General features: G+C 53.8%; 3 protein-coding genes across 9 annotated transcripts in view; all 3 read right to left on the bottom strand.

Annotated features, from left to right (window-relative positions):
* The window catches only part of LOC105544841 (glucosylceramidase), a 30,698-nt gene extending 26,260 nt beyond the window's left edge, over positions 1 to 4,438 (bottom strand). Inside the window, exon 1 of one of the 4 annotated variants that reach the window (XM_011987471.1) lies at positions 4,102 to 4,438. The gene's annotated coding sequence lies outside the window, so the exon portion shown is untranslated. The remainder of the gene's footprint in view (positions 1 to 4,101) is intronic. The other 3 variants (XM_011987472.1, XM_011987476.1, XM_011987473.1) reach the window with 3 other exon arrangements.
* Positions 4,439 to 7,040: 2,602 nt separating this feature from the next.
* On the bottom strand, positions 7,041 to 14,566 carry FAM189B (family with sequence similarity 189, member B). Of its 4 annotated transcripts, none has more exons than XM_011987519.1 (12): positions 13,926 to 14,566; positions 13,658 to 13,714; positions 13,342 to 13,452; positions 13,117 to 13,236; positions 12,883 to 12,990; positions 11,166 to 11,338; positions 10,936 to 11,035; positions 10,529 to 10,598; positions 9,715 to 10,260; positions 8,254 to 8,322; positions 7,898 to 8,151; positions 7,041 to 7,803 (listed from the first exon to the last, which is right to left on the bottom strand). In XM_011987519.1, the coding sequence occupies exons 1-12, from the start codon at positions 14,148 to 14,150 to the stop codon at positions 7,630 to 7,632; spliced, it is 2,007 nt and encodes a 668-aa protein (XP_011842909.1). In that variant the 5' UTR covers positions 14,151 to 14,566; the 3' UTR covers positions 7,041 to 7,629. The 4 variants fall into 4 exon arrangements, with proteins under 4 accessions (XP_011842909.1, XP_011842908.1, XP_011842910.1 ...); XM_011987518.1 differs by having other exon boundaries at positions 11,166 to 11,341; XM_011987520.1 differs by lacking the exon at positions 13,658 to 13,714 and having other exon boundaries at positions 11,166 to 11,341.
* A 659-nt stretch (positions 14,567 to 15,225) lies between these two features.
* SCAMP3 (secretory carrier membrane protein 3) overlaps positions 15,226 to 17,187 on the bottom strand; it is a 12,739-nt gene continuing 10,777 nt past the window's right edge. Inside the window, exons 5-8 of the mRNA XM_011987528.1 lie at positions 16,747 to 16,956; positions 16,537 to 16,638; positions 15,920 to 16,037; positions 15,226 to 15,665 (exon numbers count right to left, since the gene is read on the bottom strand). Coding sequence (XP_011842918.1) covers positions 15,519 to 15,665; positions 15,920 to 16,037; positions 16,537 to 16,638; positions 16,747 to 16,956 — 577 coding nt within the window. The 3' untranslated portion in view covers positions 15,226 to 15,518. The remainder of the gene's footprint in view (positions 15,666 to 15,919; positions 16,038 to 16,536; positions 16,639 to 16,746; positions 16,957 to 17,187) is intronic.

The following is a 17,187-nucleotide window of genomic DNA, read 5'->3' on the forward strand; positions in this document are numbered from 1 at the left end:
TAGAGACGGGGTTTCACCATGTTAGCCAGGATGGTCTCGATCTCCTGACCTTGTGATCCACCCGTCTCGGCCTCCCAAAGTGCTGGGATTACAGGCTTAAGCCACCGCGCCCGGCCTAATTTTTGTATTTTTAGTAGAGTCAGGGTTTCGCCATATTGGCCAGGTTGGGCTCAAACTCCTGACCTCAGCTGATCCACCCGCCTCGGCCTCCCAAAGTTCTGGGATTACAGCCATGAGCCACCGCGTCCTGCCCTGATTGGGCTTTTTCTACAAAAAATTCTCATGAAACTTTTCTGCAATATTTTGTAATAAAGTCCTACTGATTTATATTTGATTTTAGAGTCAGGTGAAATGAGTGAATTCTTCCTTGTGCAGGAATGTACTATATGTTGCAGAATTTGTACCTTTCCTGGGCTCCATCCACTAAATTCTCAAATGCCTCCTAATCATTGTCTCTATTAAAGATGCCCCACAAATTTCCAAAATGCTCCTAGGGGGTACCTGAGAGCCACCGCCCTAGGTGCCTCTCCTCAAACACCTAGGCCTCACTGCAGTAGCCACTAGGAGCATACTAGGTGGCCATGATTGCGTTCCTCCATCCCCTTTGTATAGCACTTGAAAAAGAGTTAGCTAAGGCCTGGTGTGGTGGCTCATGCCTGTAACCCCATCTTTTTTTTTCTTTATTTTTTTTTTGGGACAGAGTCTTTCTCTGAAGCCCAGGCTGGAATGCAATGGCACAATCTCAGCTCACTGCAGCCTCCGCCTTCTGGGTTCAAGCGATTCTCCTGCCTCAGCCTTCCAAGGAGCTGGGATTACAGGCCCCCACCAGCATGCCTGGCTAATTTTTGCATTTTTAGTAGAGACGAGGTTTCACTATGTTGGCCAGGCTGGTCTCGAACTCTTGACCTCAGGTGATCCACTTGCCTCGGCCTCCCAAAGTGCTAGGATTACAGACATGAGCCAATGTGCTCGGCCAACCCCATCATTTTAAGAAGCTGAGGCAGCCAGGCACAGTGGCTCAAGCCTGTAATCCCAGCACTTCGGGAGGCTGAGGCGGGTGGATCACCTGAGGTCAGGAGTTCGAGACCAGCCTGGCCAACATGGCGAAACCCTGACTCTACTAACAAATACAAAAAAAAATTAGCCACGCGTGGTGGCGGGCGCCTGTAGTCCCAGCTACTCAGGAGGCTGAGGCAGGAGAATGGCCTGAACCCGGGAGGGTTCACGCCACTGCACTCCAGTCTGGGCAACAGAGCAAGACTCCATCTCAAAAAAAAAAAAAAAAAAAAAAGAAGCTGAGGCAAGAGGATCCCTTAAGGCCTGGAGTTCATGACCAGCCTGACGAAAACAGGGAGACTCTGTCTTTACAAATATATATATTTTTGTAGAAATGGGGTCTCCATATGTTGCCCACCCTGGTCTCAAATTCCTTGACTCAAGCAATCTGCCTGCTTTGGCCTCCTAAAGTGCTAGGATTACAGGCGTGAGCCACAATGCTCGGCCAACCCCATCATTTTAAGAAGCTGAGGCAAGAGGGTCCCTTAAGGCCAGGAGTTCATGACCAGCCTAACCAACACAGAGACTCCATCTTTACAAAAGATGGGAGTCTTTTTTTTTTTTTTGTAGGAATGGGGTCTCCATATGTTGCCCATGCTGGTCTCAAATTCCCTGACTCAAGCAATCTGCCTGACTTGGCCTCCTAAAGTGCTGGGATTACAGGCATGAGCCACCTCTCCACTGGCCACATGCTTGAATCACCTCCTCCAAGAGGCCACACTCCATCTTGCCACTGCTGCCCTCTCTGCTTTGAACCTTTCTTCTTCCCCATCTTGAAAAAAAATGAGTAACTACTCTTCCTCATCATTAAAGCCTTAGCCTTACTATCACTGTTACCAGAACCATTTTCCTGACACCCCTGACCGGGTTAGGTGCCCCTACTATGCCCTCTCCGATTCACACATTCAACAAATATTAATTGGGTGTCTACCATGTGCCAGTCACTGTTCTCAATTCTGGGATACAGCAGTGAATAAGATGATAAAGTCCCAGGTGGTTATGGAGTTTATGTTGTAGTGGGGGTGGTAGACAAAACAAACAAACAAACAAAAAACCAGATAATTTCAGGTGATAGCTAAGAAGAAAAATAAAGTGGGCCAGACATGGTGGTTCACACCTGTAATCCCAGCGCTTTGGGAGGCCGAGGTGGGCAGATCACTTGAGGTCAGGAGTTCAAGACCAGCCTGGACAACATGATGAAACCCTGTCTCTACTAAAAGTACAAAAATTAGCTGGGCCTGGTGGCGCCCGCCTGTATTGTTACTCAGGAGGCTGAGGCAGAATTGCTTGAATCCAGAAGGCGGAGGCTGCAGTGAGCCGTGATCACACCACTGCACTCCAGTCTAGGTGACAGAGCAAGACCCCCGTCTCAAAAAAAGAAAGAAAGAAAGAAAGAAAGAAAGAAAGAAAACAAAGAAAAATAAAGTGAAAGTGTAGAAAGTCCTGGAGCAATGTGAGTGAGGCAGACAGCAGTAAAAAGAGACCTTGGAGAAGGAAGCTGGAGGCCAGATCATGTAGGTCTTGGTGGCCACAGTAATCTGAATTATGTTCTAAGATGGAAATTCACTGTAGAACTTGGTGCAGGAGAAGTGACAAGATCAGATGTGTATTTTTATTATTTTATTTATTTACTTATTTTGAGACAGAGTCTCACTCTGTCACCCAGGCTGGAGTGCAGTGGCACCATGATCTCGGCTCACTGCAACTTCCACTTCCTGGGTTCAAGTGATTCTCCTGCCTCAGCCTCCCAAGTAGCTGGGATTAAAGGCGCACACCACCATGCCCGGCTAATTTTTGTATTTTTGGTAGAGACGGGGTTTCACCATGATGGCCAGGCTTGTCTCGAACTCCTGACCTCAGGTGATCCACTTGCCTTAGCCTCCCAAAGTGCTGGGATTACAGGCATGTGACACCGCACTTGACCCAGATGTGTATTTTTAAATGATCACGTTAGCTGCTGCTTAGAAATCAGACTGTAGAAGGCGAGTGTGGAGGGATACCAGCATCCGATTACTCCTGCCATGGATTTGCCAGGGTTTTCATCCCTTCCTTCAGCACACCCCACTCTTCCCCACCACTTAGCCTAGTTAACACTTACTCTTTCAGAATTCAGCCCGGATGTAACTTTCTCTAAGAACCTCGCCCCAGGCGGCCCAACCCCACACCTCCTGTAACACAAACTCTTGGCCTTCACATCTTTGTCACTACCACCCCTCTCGCCGCGCCTTTTTTGAGACAGTGTCTTGCTCTATCGCTCAGGCTGGTCTCGAAATGTGGGCCTCATGCGGTCCTCCCGACTTGGACTCCCGAGTAGCTCCTTTGTCGCTCTTATCACTGTTGTGATTAATTGTACAAATGGCTTAATGGCAGTTATAGCGCCCAGTTCATCAAAAACAATGGCCTGATCGTCAGCAGGCAGGGTAGCGACCAGTCCATCCTGGCACCCATCTGCAGCTCCAGTGTGCATCCCAACCCCGGCGCTCGTAGCCGCGCTCCGTGAATGTTTGTCACATGTCTGAAGAATGCATGAATTATATAATCTTCTTCCCACTCCACCCCTCAAAAAGCAAGTGGATATAAGGACTTGAAGATTTTATAATCTCTTCTTCATTAGTAAAATTTGACCATCCTTACCGTTAAAAATAATAATGATGGTTGGCCGGGCGCGGTGGCTCACGCCTATAATCACAGCACTTTGGGAGGCCGAGGCGGGCGGATCACGAGGTCAGGAACTGGAGACCAGCCTGACCAACATGGTGAAACCCCGTCTCTACCAAAAGATACAAAAAAGTAGCCGTAGGTGGTGGCGGGTGCCTATAATCCCACGTACTTGGGAGGCTGAGGTAGGAGAATGGCTTGAACCCGGGAGGTGGAGGTTGCAGTGAGCCAAGAAGGCGCCGTTGCACTCCAGCCTGGGCGACACGGCGAGACTCCGTCAAAAAAAAAAAATAATAATAATAATAATAATAATGGTGAAAAAGGTTAAGTGGGAACGCAGGGAAGGGACAGCTAAGATCCAAAGGTCGAAATATTCATTACGCCTACCGTCGGCGAAGAGAAACAGCAGCCCCAACCGGAGGCAAAAGGAAATCCCACCACAGGCTGCAAAGGCGCGTGGGCGGGACTGGAGACTGGGGCCGCGCGCAGTAAAACGCGGAAGCCAGGATGCAGCTCCACCACCCGCAGCCGCGACAAAAGCACCCCTGGGGAGGCGGGGCGGGGCGTCGCTTGGAAAAGAGACGGTCTCTCGTCCAGAGGCGGGACTCAGAGCCCTTTCACAAGTCTCATTGGTTAACTTGAAGACGGACAACTCTCGCTGGCCAGCCGTAGCCCAGATGGGGCGCAAGCGTATTTGGAAAGGGAGAGGGCCCAGAACGCGAGAACTACACATGCGTGTGGGCGATTTCTTGCCCCCGTGGTGGATGGGGGCGATTGAATTCCCACAGCGAGTGCAGCCCACCGAAGTTCAGAGGATTCGTAACCTTCCTCTTTAGAGAGCCTCAGGTTAGGGAACGTCCAATGCCCAGAAGCTGCCCCGTGGGAATCCCAGTGTCCGCCGCCTCCTAATATTTCGTCCTGGCTGTGCCCCAGCCCTTCCTGAGACTGGGTTGTTATGATGGTGAATTATTCAAGAAGTCTTGCAGCCTGACGCCATCTCTGGGCAGTGCTCCTGCATCCTCCCTGTCTTCCTTGCAGGGCACCACGTTGCTCCTAAAGCACAGGGTCCTGAAGCTGTTTACAAGGCCCCACCCTGCCACGTTAATATCTTAACGAGTGTTTGTTGAGGACATACTGAGTGTTAGAGCCAGTGCAATGAGCAAGACCCTGATCTTGGGACCTTAACATTCTATGGGACGACACAAATATATAAACAAAAAATAATGTTAGATAGTGATACATGCTGAAACCATGACTATATGGCCAGGCGCGGTGGGTCACACCTGTAATCCCAGCACTTTGGGAGACCGAGGCAGGCGGATTACTTGAGGTCAGGAGTTTGAGACCAGTCTGGCCAACATGGTGAAACCCTATCTCTAGTAAAAATACAAAACTTAGCTGGGCGGGCGTGGGGACGGGTGCCTGTAATCCCAGCTACTCGGGAGGCTGAGTCAGGAGAATTGCTTGAACCCAGGAGGTGGAAGATTGCAGTGAACCCAAATCACACCACTGCACTCCAGCCTGGGTAACAGAGCAAGACCCTGTTTCAAAAAAAGACAAAACCGGCCGGGCGCAGTGGCTCAAGCCTGTAATCCCAGCACTTTGGGAGGCCAAGACGGGCGGATCACGAGGTCAGCAGATCGAGACCATCCTGGCTAACATGGTGAAACTCCGTCTCTACTAAAAAGTACAAAAAATTAGCTGGGCGAGGCGGCGGGCGCCTGTAGTCCCAGCTACTCGGGAGGCTGAGGCAGGAGAATGGCGTGAACCCGGGAGGCGGAGCTTGCAGTGAGCTGAGATCCGGTCACTGCACTCCAGCCTGGGCGACAGAGTGAGACTCCGTCTCAAAAAAAAAAAAAAAAAAAGACAAAACCAAACAAAAAAAACATGGCTATGTGATAGAATGACTGGGATGGGGATTGGGTGCTTACTGAAATGGTAAGAATGGAGCTAAAACCTGACATTAGATGACAGCACCAGATATAGGGGCCGAAGGTTTCATGCTTGGAAAACAGCAGGTGCAAACATCCTTGTGCTGTGAGGAAATTTGGCTGGAATAGAAAGTGGACCAGACTGTAGCTGACCGTAGTCTCTGGGAGTTTGGAGATGATTCTAAATACAATGGGAAGCCATTAAATTGAGGCTGAGCCTTGATATGACATGCTTTATCATTTTGCTGAGTGGAGAATGGATTGCTGAGAAAAGTGAAAGACTGATTCAGAGGTTGTGGAGAGGGGGTGGCTGGAGCTAGGTAGCTGGGGAGGTGGTGGGACATGGATGAATTCAGGATAGGATTGGTTGTGTTGGATATGGGAAAATAAGTCACCATGGTTCCTGAGCTTTTGGAATGTGCAAGTGGGTAATGGAGGTACCATTGAGATGGGAACAGTGGAAAAATAACAGATGCTGGGGTGGAATCAAGAGTTCAGTTGTGGCCATGTTGAATCTGAAATGCCCATTAGACATCCAAGCAGATATGCTGAGTTGGATGGTGCTCATGAGAGGTCAAGGCTGGAGTTATGCATTAACACATAGATAGATGGTATTTAAAGCCATGGACCTTCATAGTAGGACCACCTACAGAAAGAGTGGAGGTAGGAAAGAGGGCTTAGGTGAGGGCCCTGGGGCCCTCCAATGTTAACCAGCTCAGCAGGAGAAAGTATAAAAGCCAGTATTTCGCTTTTCAAAGGGACAAATCCAAGAAGATGCTGATTATGGGTATTAATTGCTGCTTCGAGGTCAAGTGAGATGCAGGCAGATAAATGGTCACTGGGTCTGACACCACTTTGGTCACTGGAAAGTTTGGTCAGAGCAGTGGCTGGGGAAAGATAGGGGAAGGAGTCTCATGGGGGTGGGTGAGGAGAGAATGGATGTTTAAGAGTGGAGGGAAGAAAAGGAAAACCTATTGCCGTTAAAAGGAGCAGAGTTACAATTAGTGGTTGGAAAGAGTGTCTTGAAAGTTTCTTTTTTCTTTTTTTTTTTTTGAGACATGGTCTTGCTCTGTTGCCCAGGCTGTAGTGCAGTGGCTCAATCACAGCTTACTGCAGCCTGGACTTCCCAAGTTCAAGTGATCCTCTCACCTCAGCCTCCCGAGTAGTTGGGACTACAGGCATGTCCCACCATGCCTGGCTAATTTTTTCTGTTTTGTGTAGAGACAGAGTCTCACTATGTTGCCCAGGCTGGTCTTGAATTCCTAGGCTCAAGTGATCCTCTTGCCTCAGCCTCCCAAAGTGCTGGGATTATAGGCATGAGCCACCATACCGAGCCCTGAAAGAGTTTTCTTAAATATGAGAGACACTAGAACAAATTTCACTGGTGATAAAGAATGATCAAGAAAAGAAGGGGAAAATTGAAATTTATTGAAGGCTCACATACTGTTCAGAGCTTTACAAACATTCTACCTTCACAATCTTTAATGGATCAGGAAATTGGGGTTACATAGCTTGCCCAAGGTCATGCAGCTAGAGGTGGCAGAGCTGAGAGGCCACCTAGATTTTTTGGACTCTTTGTGCCTGCCTTACCACCCCATTGCATAGGCACACGTCCCCCTGTACTTAAACACCTGGGCCATGCCTTTGCCCTGACCATAGTGCCCTTGCAAATGAGAAAGAGCCACTCTCATGCTGGGGGAACAAGAATTTGTTTTCCTCCTCCAGTGCTATAAGCAGGGGCATCTCCCCCACAGCCTAAATACCCATGCAGCACAGGACAAAAGCTCTCCCAGTCCAGAGCAGCAGAGGCAAGCAGCAAGAGACCCCAGAGGTAGGAGGAAAAGGGACACTTTGGGAGGTATACAGCAGGTTTCTTTTTGTGCCAGCCAGTGCAAGAGGATGCTGGGGGCTGCTGGTCCCAACCAGCTGGTGCCTGTGGCCCCAGCATTCATCTGGATGTGTTCAGTGTGACAAGAAGCCCAGGTCAGAGCCCAGTCTCCCGGCTGCCCCCGTTGAGGCTGAGGCTGTGGGGGCGGGTACCACGCTCCAGCCTTCGGCCAGACAGGAGACGCCGCAGGGAAGAGCCAGAGCTCAGATCTCCGCAGCTGCGAAGGTGGAGGCTCTCTCGGCCAGGCCGGCCCCACAGGCTCCGGGGCATCTGGACAGGGACACGAAAAAGGGCATCATCAGTAAGGCCCAACCTGAAGCTCCGTGCTTTCCCAAACATCTTTCCTGGCTCCCCGAATTCCCACCTGCTTATGTCCATGAGCTCCAGTCCCACTGGGGTCTGGAGCTTTCCTGGATATCTGGAGGAAACGAGTGACCAGGCCCCGACCTGGCCAGCTGCCCTTTAGGTCCCCCAGGGAGTGGGCAGGTGCAGGGCCTGAGGGCAGGGGAATTTTTTGGAAGGTGGGCACAGGGCGCCGTTTCTCAGCTGACCGGGCACGTAGCAACTTGGGGGAAGGGCAGCGGGCCAGGCGGAAGAGGCAGGCTTCAGAGCAGAGCCCTGCAGAGAAACAGAGATAAGAGAATGGTATTGTGGGGTGGAGAGGGGGCCGGGCAGCCATGCCCAATACCCCACCCCTGGGGTAAAAACCACATGGCTGACCTGTATCTGCAGAGGAAACAGAAGCAGCTTCTTCCTCAAGCACTTTGGTATAAAGGTTCCTGAAGTCAGCTGAGGAGAAGAAAGGGAGACAGGAAGTGAGTGGGAGTGTTCTGTGGACACACCCACCCTCCTGTGGGAACTCAAACCCAGAGGAGCTTTCACAGCTCCCGTGCTCCATCCTCAATCAAAGGGCCAGCATCTCTGTCCATATTAGCCAGCACCTAGATGGTACGATCCACCACAACAGGGACTGCAGTGGTGGTGTTCAGCACCTGGCGCGCAGTGCTGAGCGTACCCCAGTACTATCTCCTTTCTTACTGTTTTTGAGATGGAGTCTCACTGTTGCCCAGGCCAGAGTGCAGTGGCGCAATCTTGGCTCACTGCACCCTCCGCCTCCCAGGTTCAGGCGATTCTCCTGCCTCAGCCTCCCTAGTAGCTGGGATTACAGGCGTCCACCACCAAGCCTGGCTAATTTTTGAATTTTTAGTGGAGATGGGGGTTTCGCCATGTTGGCCAGATTGGTCTCGAACTCCTGACCTCAGGTGATCCACCTGCCTTGGCCTCTCAAAGCGCTGGGATTACAGGTGTGAACAGCCACGCCTGGCCACTATCTCCTTTCTCAGCACCTTTGAGTATGATGCCTATGGCTGAAGTACTACTATTATACATGTTTTTTGTTTGTTTGTTTGAGATGGAGTGTGTCTCTGTCACCCAGGCTGGAGTGCAGTGGCATGATCTTGGCTCATTGCAACCTCCGCCTTCCAGGTTCAAGCGATTCTCCTGCCTTAGCCTCTCTTAGTAGCTGGGATTATAGGTGTGCTCCACCACACCCGGCTAATTTTTGTATTTTTAGTAGAGATAGGGTTTCACCATGTTAGCCAGGCTGGTCTGGAACTCCGGACCTCAGGTGATCCACCCACCTCAGCTTCCCACAGTGCTGGGATTACAGGTGTGAGCCACTGTGCCCAGCCTGAAGTACTATTATTATACATGTTTTACAAGTGGGGGCTGAAGCTTGGGGAGGACAGATAAGTGGACCAAGCTGAGAGCTGTGGAACTGGTTTCAAAAAACAAATCCTTTTGGGAGGCTGAGGTGGGTGGATCACTTGAGGTCAGGAGTTCAAGACCAGCCTGGCCAAAACGGTGAAACCCTGTCTCTACTAAAAAATACAAAAATTAGCCAGTCGTGGTGGCGCACGCCTGTAGTCCCAGCTACTCGAGAGGCTGAGGCAGGAGAGTCACTTGAACCCGGGAAACACGGTTGCAGTGAGCCGAGATCATGCTATGGATGTTCTGTCCCTAGGAGGTGAGTACCCGAGAAGTGTCTACCAGAGGAGTGAACTCGCCCTTTCTTCCTCCTCAGGGACCTCAACAGTGCCCCAATCCTGGTGGGCATCACTGGCCACCTAACTCCCAGTGCCTACCATCTCCTGAGCCTGGGCAGTGGGGGAGGGGGCTCACCAGTGTCATTGGAGGTGGTGATGCCTGGGTCGCTGTGGGACCGAGGCAGCAGCAGCGGTGGTGGGGATGCCGGATGAGGAGGCCGGTGCCCCGGGGGGGTGAGGGAACCTGAGCTATCGCTAAAGCGACGAGTAGGGGCTCGGGTGGGCGGAGCTGCGGCTGGGCGGCCCCCTCCCCGGGGGACCCGCCGCCTCAGCTCGGGGAAGCAGGGTCCCACCCAGGGCGGCCAGCCCTCCAACCGGTGGCAGCTGCGGGCAGCTGTGGGGGCACCCAGTGGGGGTGGAGCTTCAGGGGCAGAGCAGGAATAGGAGCGGGCGGCCCGTGGGGGGCGCCGTGGCAGGGGGCTTTCCTCGAAGGGGCCCCGCAGGCCACAGTCCAGGCTGAGGCAGTAGCCGGCACGGCTGCGCTGGATGGAGCGGAAGAGCACGTAGTCCACGGAGCGCACGGAGCCCTGCAGCTCCAGCAGGCACGAGTCCTCCGACGGGCTAGAGCCCCCAGGGAGGTCACCAATGGCTGACAGCACCAGAGACCCGCTGTCCATGGACACTGTGGGCGGCAGGGGGCGCTGTGTAGCACCAGCCTGGCTGGGCCCTGCCCAGGCAGTTGCTGTTTTCCCAAGCCCAGCCTCTAGGGGCCACTGTACCTCCAGCTTTATCTCACGGGAGACAAATAAGTCCAGGGTTCCAAGTTGCCACAGCCCTCCTCTGTCCCCAAACCACCAACTCCGCCTTGTTTTCCTCTTCTATTGTCCCTACCCACCCCAGCTATCCCTGGCAGCACTACCCTTGTCCACCCCTTCTTACGCCCTGCTCACCGTCTACAATGGAGGCCACTCGCTCACAGATGCAGGAGCCATCGTGAAGCTGAGGGTCAAAGAGAGTGGCCTGCAGAAGACACAGGATCAAGGGTTCAACCCTACACACTGAACACCCCCACGTGCTAGACACAGCTCTGGAAACTTAGGTTCCAGACTAGCCTTGTCACTTTGTATAAGTCACTTAATTGTGCAGCCTCAGTTTCCGCGTCTGTATGGCAGAAATGATAGCTTCTAACCCACCCACCTCACCAGGCTCTAGGGAAGATCAAAGGCGACAGTGGGCATGCTGGTGCTGTAAAGACCTTGACCACTGTTACTATCTGTATCCAGAGGCTACAGCCTGTTCAGCTTTCTAGGCTAGACCCCAGCTCCGCAGCCCACCCCAAGCCGTGCTGTGCTCTCACCTGGCTGTCTCCTCGTAGTCCCATGACTGCCTCATAAGAAGGGGGGCAGTCGGTAGGGTACAAGGGCACTGGGCTGTCCATGGAGCCATTATACGTGATGCTGGCAGATAAGGAAGAGGGTCAATGTAGGAAAATAACTCCCACTCCACAAAGATCCCTCTCTCCAGCAATCCAGGCCCAGCCCCAGTCCCCTTCCTTAGCTCTCCCAGCAAGACCCCACCAGGCCTTACCTCTGTGCATCTGTTTCTGAGCTGCAAGTGTACTCTGGGGGATAGTAGGGTGGTGGAGGCACAGGCGGGACAAATTCCTCCAGGTCCAGCATGGTGTGTAGGAGAGGGGCTGGGGGCGGAGACGTGCAGCCCAGAGGTCCCAGTGGGCCTGAGACTGACCGCTCAGGGGTCAGCTGCTGGGGAAGCAAGCAGGTCAGCAAGTCTGGATGCTAGGAATATAGCTCCTTCTAGGCCCCCAAACTCCTCTCTCATCTACATTATTTTTTCTGGCCCTATCCCCTGAGAGAAGCTCTAGTTCTGGCTCCTCCCTCACCCCAAATCAGCTCTCCTTAACCCCACACTCACCCTGTACCTCTAGCTCTGGCCTTGCCCACCCACAAATTCCTCTTCTTTATGGCCCCACCTCCATCCAGAAGCTTCACCCACTGTGTCTTCACAGGAATGTCCACCCTTTAGCCTCACCTCCATCTAGGACCTTCTTTTTTTTATTTTTGAGACAAAGTCTGACTCTGTTGCTGGAGTGCAGTGGCATGATCTCAGCTCACTGCAACCCCTACCTCCCAGGCTCAAGCGATTCCTGTGCCTCAGCCTCCCGAGTAACTGGAATTATAAGGGTATGCAACCATGCCCAGCTAATTATTGTTATTATTATTTTGAGACGAAGTTTCGCTCTTGTCGTCCAGGCTGGAGTACAATGGCTCGATCTCAGCTCACTGCAACCTCCGCCTCCCAGGTTCAAGCAATTCTCCAGTCTCAGTCTTCCGAATAGCTGGGATTACAGGCGCCAGCCACCACGCCCAGCTCATTTTTGTATTTTTAGTAGAGACAAGGTTTCGCCATGTTGGCCAGGCTGGTGTCAAACTCCTGATATCTGGTGATCCTCCTGCCTCTCAGCTCACTCCAGCCTCTGCCTCCCAGGTTCAAGCAATTTTCCTGCCTCAGTCTCCCAAGTAGCTGGGATTACAGGCACCTGCCACCACACTTGGCTAATTTTTATATTTTGTTTGTTTGTTTTTTGAGACGGAGTCTCGCTCTGTCACCCAGGCTGGAGTGCAGTGGCACTATCTCAGCTCACTGCAAGCTCCGCCTCCCATGTTCATGCCATTCTCCTGCCTCAGCCTCCCGAGTAGCTGGGACTACAGGTGCGTGCCACCATGCCTGGCTAATTTTTTGTGTTTTTAATAGAGACGGGGTTTCACCATGTTAGCCAAGATAGTCTCATTCTCCTGATCTCAGGTGATCCGCCTGCCTCAGCCTCCCAAAGTGCTGGGGTTATAGGCGTGAGCCACCACGCCCGGCCCAATTTTTGTGTTTTTAATAGAGACAGGGTTTCGCCATGTTGCTCAGGCGGGTCTTGAACTCCTGGCCTCAGGTGATCTGCCTGCCTCGGCCTCTCAAAGTGCTGGGATTACAGGAATGAGCCACCGTGTCCAGCCTAGGACTTTCTTGACTCTACCCCACCATCCAGTCCCATTCTCTAAAGCCCCCTCTCCTGGTCCCAGATGGGCATCACATACTTAAGTCACTCCCTGCCATCTCCCCTTCTCAACCTCCCCATTAAACATCCATTCCTCCAATAGATGAGGATAATAGATAACCCATAGCCCCTGGTGCTCAAAAGCCAGATCTGTAGCCATTGTTCCCTCAGGCAAGTCTCAGCACACACACCCCTGCCCCTACCATACCTGCGTGGCCCTGGCCCCCGCTCCCCTCTCACCGTATGCACGAGGTCCAGGGAGAAGATTTGGATGCAGCAGACAATAGCAGAGAGGGTACAGATTATAGCGGCACAAATGGTGAGCCCACAGACGCTGAAGAGCAGGTTCTGGGGAAGGGAAAGGAGGAGAGGAATCAGGAGAGGGCTAAGTCCCATACATTATGGGCCTGTGAGTACCCCAGGAAGGGAGGCAAGAGTGAGAACCAGGAGGATGTTTGTGGGGTACAAGCTCACCTTGAGGGCCCCTCGGGCTTCATCACAGGTGGAGTTAGGGGCAACTTTCAGTTCCTGCCCCGACTCTGGACAGGGCCGGAGGAGGGGAACAGAGGGACAGCACACACAGACCTTTCCTTCCTGAGTGGAGCAGGGAGGGTGAGGCAGCCTGAGTCAGGACAAACTCAGGTGTCCTGCACACCTCCCCAGGCCAGTTCTTTCCAGCTCTCCCTCCTCAAATCTCACCAGAGAGCACTGTTGGAAGTCTCGGGCCAGTTGAGCATTCTTACAGGACAGTACAGAGCCAGCCATGCTAAGCATGACACAGAGCACCGAAAGCAAGGAGAAGAAGGAGATCTGGGGAAAACAGGGTGCAGACTCAGGGCTGGGACCCTCATGACTACTACTCTGCCACGGACAGAGTCCCCCTCCTTCACAGACATTTCGTGCCCACCCGGCTGGCACCAACTGGGGAGCCAGTTCCCTTCTTGAGGGCATAAATGGGCTTCCCCTTGGGTGCTGGGCACCTGCCTCCCAGTGGGCACTGGACCCTGGCACCTACCACTAGAGTGAATGGCCGCTTCCAGGACACAATGCCAACCACCCCGGAGAACGCCAGCTGGGGACAGAGTGGGCACAGGCTCAGCCTGGCAGGGGAGGCTCCTGAGTGAGCCCCTCACCACAGGATGCACCCAGCCCTGTAAGGAGGCAGAGGACCAGGAGAGGGAGGAGAGGCGAGGATGTGGACTTGCAGCTGGTGTGGAGGGTGGGGCCCGAGGAGCCTCCCCCACCCAACAACTGTGCACCCAACAACTGTGCACCCAACTCACCGAGAACCCAGCCCAAGACGGGCAGGACCTCTTGATGCTCTCAGTGGTGGTGACGGAAGAGGCCACCATGCTGAAGGTGACCACCAGGATGCCCAGGAGCACCTGGACCAGCCCCAGCGTAAGCAGGGCCTGCAGCCAGGGTCGGTGGAGGCGGAGGTGGGTAAGGCCCCTGGTGCTGGGCCGGCTGGTCAGCGAGCGGCTGGAGTCACTAGGCGAGGGCATCATGCCTGCTGCCCGGTTGCCTGCGCCTCGCTCGGCCCTCCCTGGCACTTGGGAGCATCTCAGAGGTGCCCAAGGCCCCGTCCTTTCTCCTCTCCACCTCCCTCGCTCTACAGCCCACCCCCTGGCTGGGTCCCCTGGGGCATGGCCGAGGGACGCCAGCTGTGGGGGAAGCCAAGGGAGGGGCGTCACGGAGGGACCGCGGAGTGCTCCCTCCCCACCACGGGCACTGGACGGGCACCGTGCCCGGGGCGACGATGAGGACGCGGGGGCACCGGCTCATCGCATCTCCCTAGGAAACAGGGGCACCGAGAAGGGCCAGTCCAGGAGTGAGGAGGGGGCGGCGGCTCAGAGCCCAGGGAGGGATGGGGAGGGTAAAAGTGGGAAGGATGGAAAGAAGTCTAGAGAAGAGGGGAGGGGTCGGTGTGCCCTCAGGGTGTCCAGTGGGATCCGGGGCCGTCTGGTGGGGAGAGGCCGCGGCGCCGCTGTCTCCTGTGTCGCTTGTCCCGCTCGCCTCCCCACCACGCTCCGCTCCCTGAGCTCCGGCTGCCGCAGGTCGGGGACTAGAGGGGGATGGGAATGGGGATGGTGCGGGATGGAGGGGCGTGGCGGCGAGGGCCGGCGCGGTGCACCCCGGGAGTTGTAGTTCGGGACTGAGACCCTGTCAGGGGTCGGGGTTGGGGGGATCCCGCGGCAGGGCTAGGCAGTTGGATCTGCCTCCACCGGTCGCTTCCTCTCTCTGGACCCTGGCTAGGCTGCTAATGATCCTTTGGGCGTCCACTTGAGCCCCACCCAGCTTTTCAGGCTCCAGGCCCGCGTATTCCTTGGCATTCCCAGCAGAGGCGGTGGCTCTTCCCCGTCATTAATGGAGAGGGGTGGGGAGCAGGGCTCCCTGGCGTCTCCCGGTTTCGCGTTTCCGTGGACTTCCCACCTCCTTCCTGCGCTAGCCACCGGGGCTCCACCGCCCTGCCCCTCCTATCTCCCAGTTTACACTAAAGCCGGGTCCGACCTTCCCACCTCACTCCACACTCTCCTCTTTCATAAGGCCTAATTCCCAATGAAGATTCAGGAAACGGGGATGTCAGTTCCAGTTCCACTTTCTTTTTATTTAAATAACCGAAGCAACAGCTGTGGCACAGCAAAGAGAAGCTGGGTTGGGGCGTGTGAGAGGTGGCAGCAGTGTGGCCTGATGGGGGGGACTAGGTCACAGTGGACTCTCCACACGCCTGTCAGGTTCAGCAGTCATGGCCATAGGATTGGGAGCACTACGGAGGAGCCATCAGGTACTGATGTCTCTCCAAGTCCCAGAGACCTTAGGGACGGGAGCTAAGTCAGCTCCCTCAAGTGGCAGGGCGAGGGCATCCCAGTCAGGGGTCATGGGGCCCGGAAGGCATTTTCAGCAGCCCCAGCGGCTGCATTGGCAGCTGCGGTTCGCACCGCAGGGTTGGAGAAGACACCAGCAGCAAATTCTTGCTGGGCCTTCTGAAAGCTGGCACCTGTGCGGCGGTATAAGGAGTGGATCTGCAAGTAGAGGACAAAGACATTGCAGCACATTCCAGCCACTGGTTCCCCACCCCAGCCTAACAGCATCACTACCACTCAGCAGCCTGCTGCCCAGCATACACACTCACACACAGAAACACACACCCCAGAGGTCCATTAGCTGAGAACCACCCAGCAGCCTGACCTGTGCTGGCTGCTCCTGAATGTTCCACCCAGGCCCCTGGGGACCCATGATCTCACCCTCCCAGCCCCACCTTCAACACAGCCCTCACCCGTTTCAGCATGACAATTCCTAGCACAGCAATGCCAGTGAAGAGCAGGGCGACCAGCAGCATGAGCACGGCTACTGCTGTGTTGGCCTTCAGCACCACCAGAGCGGAGATCCAGCCACTGTAAGGAGGGGAAGGAGGTGCCAGTGAAGTGGGGCTCCTCAGCTTCTCCACTGGTTATGCCACCAACATCCCCTGTTCCTACCCTTCCCATCAGTAGTGGCTCCCCTGTCAATCTGGCAGTATTCCAAGCACCACAATCCCAAACTATATCTACTCTCTTCATAGTTTAATTCCAGTTTCTGAACCATTAGCCCTGAGCTCTCCAAGCTCTTCTCCAGGCACTCGTCTGGGGATTCTTCTTCCTCCTTTCAACTATGGTTCTGTGTCTCCTCCAGGAGGCCACCTCGGATTAGCCAAATGCAGCATTCTTCCCTTCAATCTACATGAGTCAAGAGTGCTGTCTGCACTCTATCCTGGAAGTATGTCTTATATCCCATTAAACTAGTACCTCCCAAGGATTAAAACCACATTTCCTTTTTCTGAACAACTCCTATCTCAGCACCCAGTGCTGGCTTGGTCTAGAGGGAAAGGTGAGGGTGGATGACAGCCTCACAAACCTGAATCCCCAACCTGGGATACCAATGGCCTGGAGGACAAAGAGCACATCCTGGACGAAGAAAATGAAGAAGAAAACGAAGAAATTGAATGAACTGTCACTCCTACAAAGAGAAAAAAAATGGGGAGGGTGGGAGAATTAGAAATGAAGGATGGGCAGATGTGGGGCCCATCCCAGGTCTCCATCATTCTCCCACCACTAACACACTTACCGGAAAGCCTTATACATGGGGCGGTACCAGCAGACAAAGGAGCAGGGCGTGAAAAGGAGGACCCAGAGGATAGAAAGCCCAAAGCCTGCGCCATTGTTGGTTTCCACACAGAAGCTGGCCAGGCAGGCGAGGAAGTTCAGGAGAAGAGCCAGCGTGCTGCCTAAGGGGCAGAGGGACAGGATGAGGAGTCCTTCTGGACTGCAATGAAGACTCCTGCTCATCTATGCTCACCCTGTAACTAATTCACCAAACACGGCAGAGCAAAGAAAGGAAGGCAACTGCGCCTTCATGGAATCCTTAACAGGGGAGATGGAGAAAGCAAATCTCAATAATGTGTGATCCCCTTGCAAAGACTTTTTTTTTTTTTTTTTTTTTGAGACGGAGTCTCGCTCTGTTGCCCAGGCTGGAGTGCAGTGGCGCAATCTCAGCTTACTGCAAGCT

This window comes from Mandrillus leucophaeus, unplaced genomic scaffold (genome assembly GCF_000951045.1).
Source record: "Mandrillus leucophaeus isolate KB7577 unplaced genomic scaffold, Mleu.le_1.0 Scaffold310, whole genome shotgun sequence".
NCBI lineage: Eukaryota > Metazoa > Chordata > Mammalia > Primates > Cercopithecidae > Mandrillus > Mandrillus leucophaeus.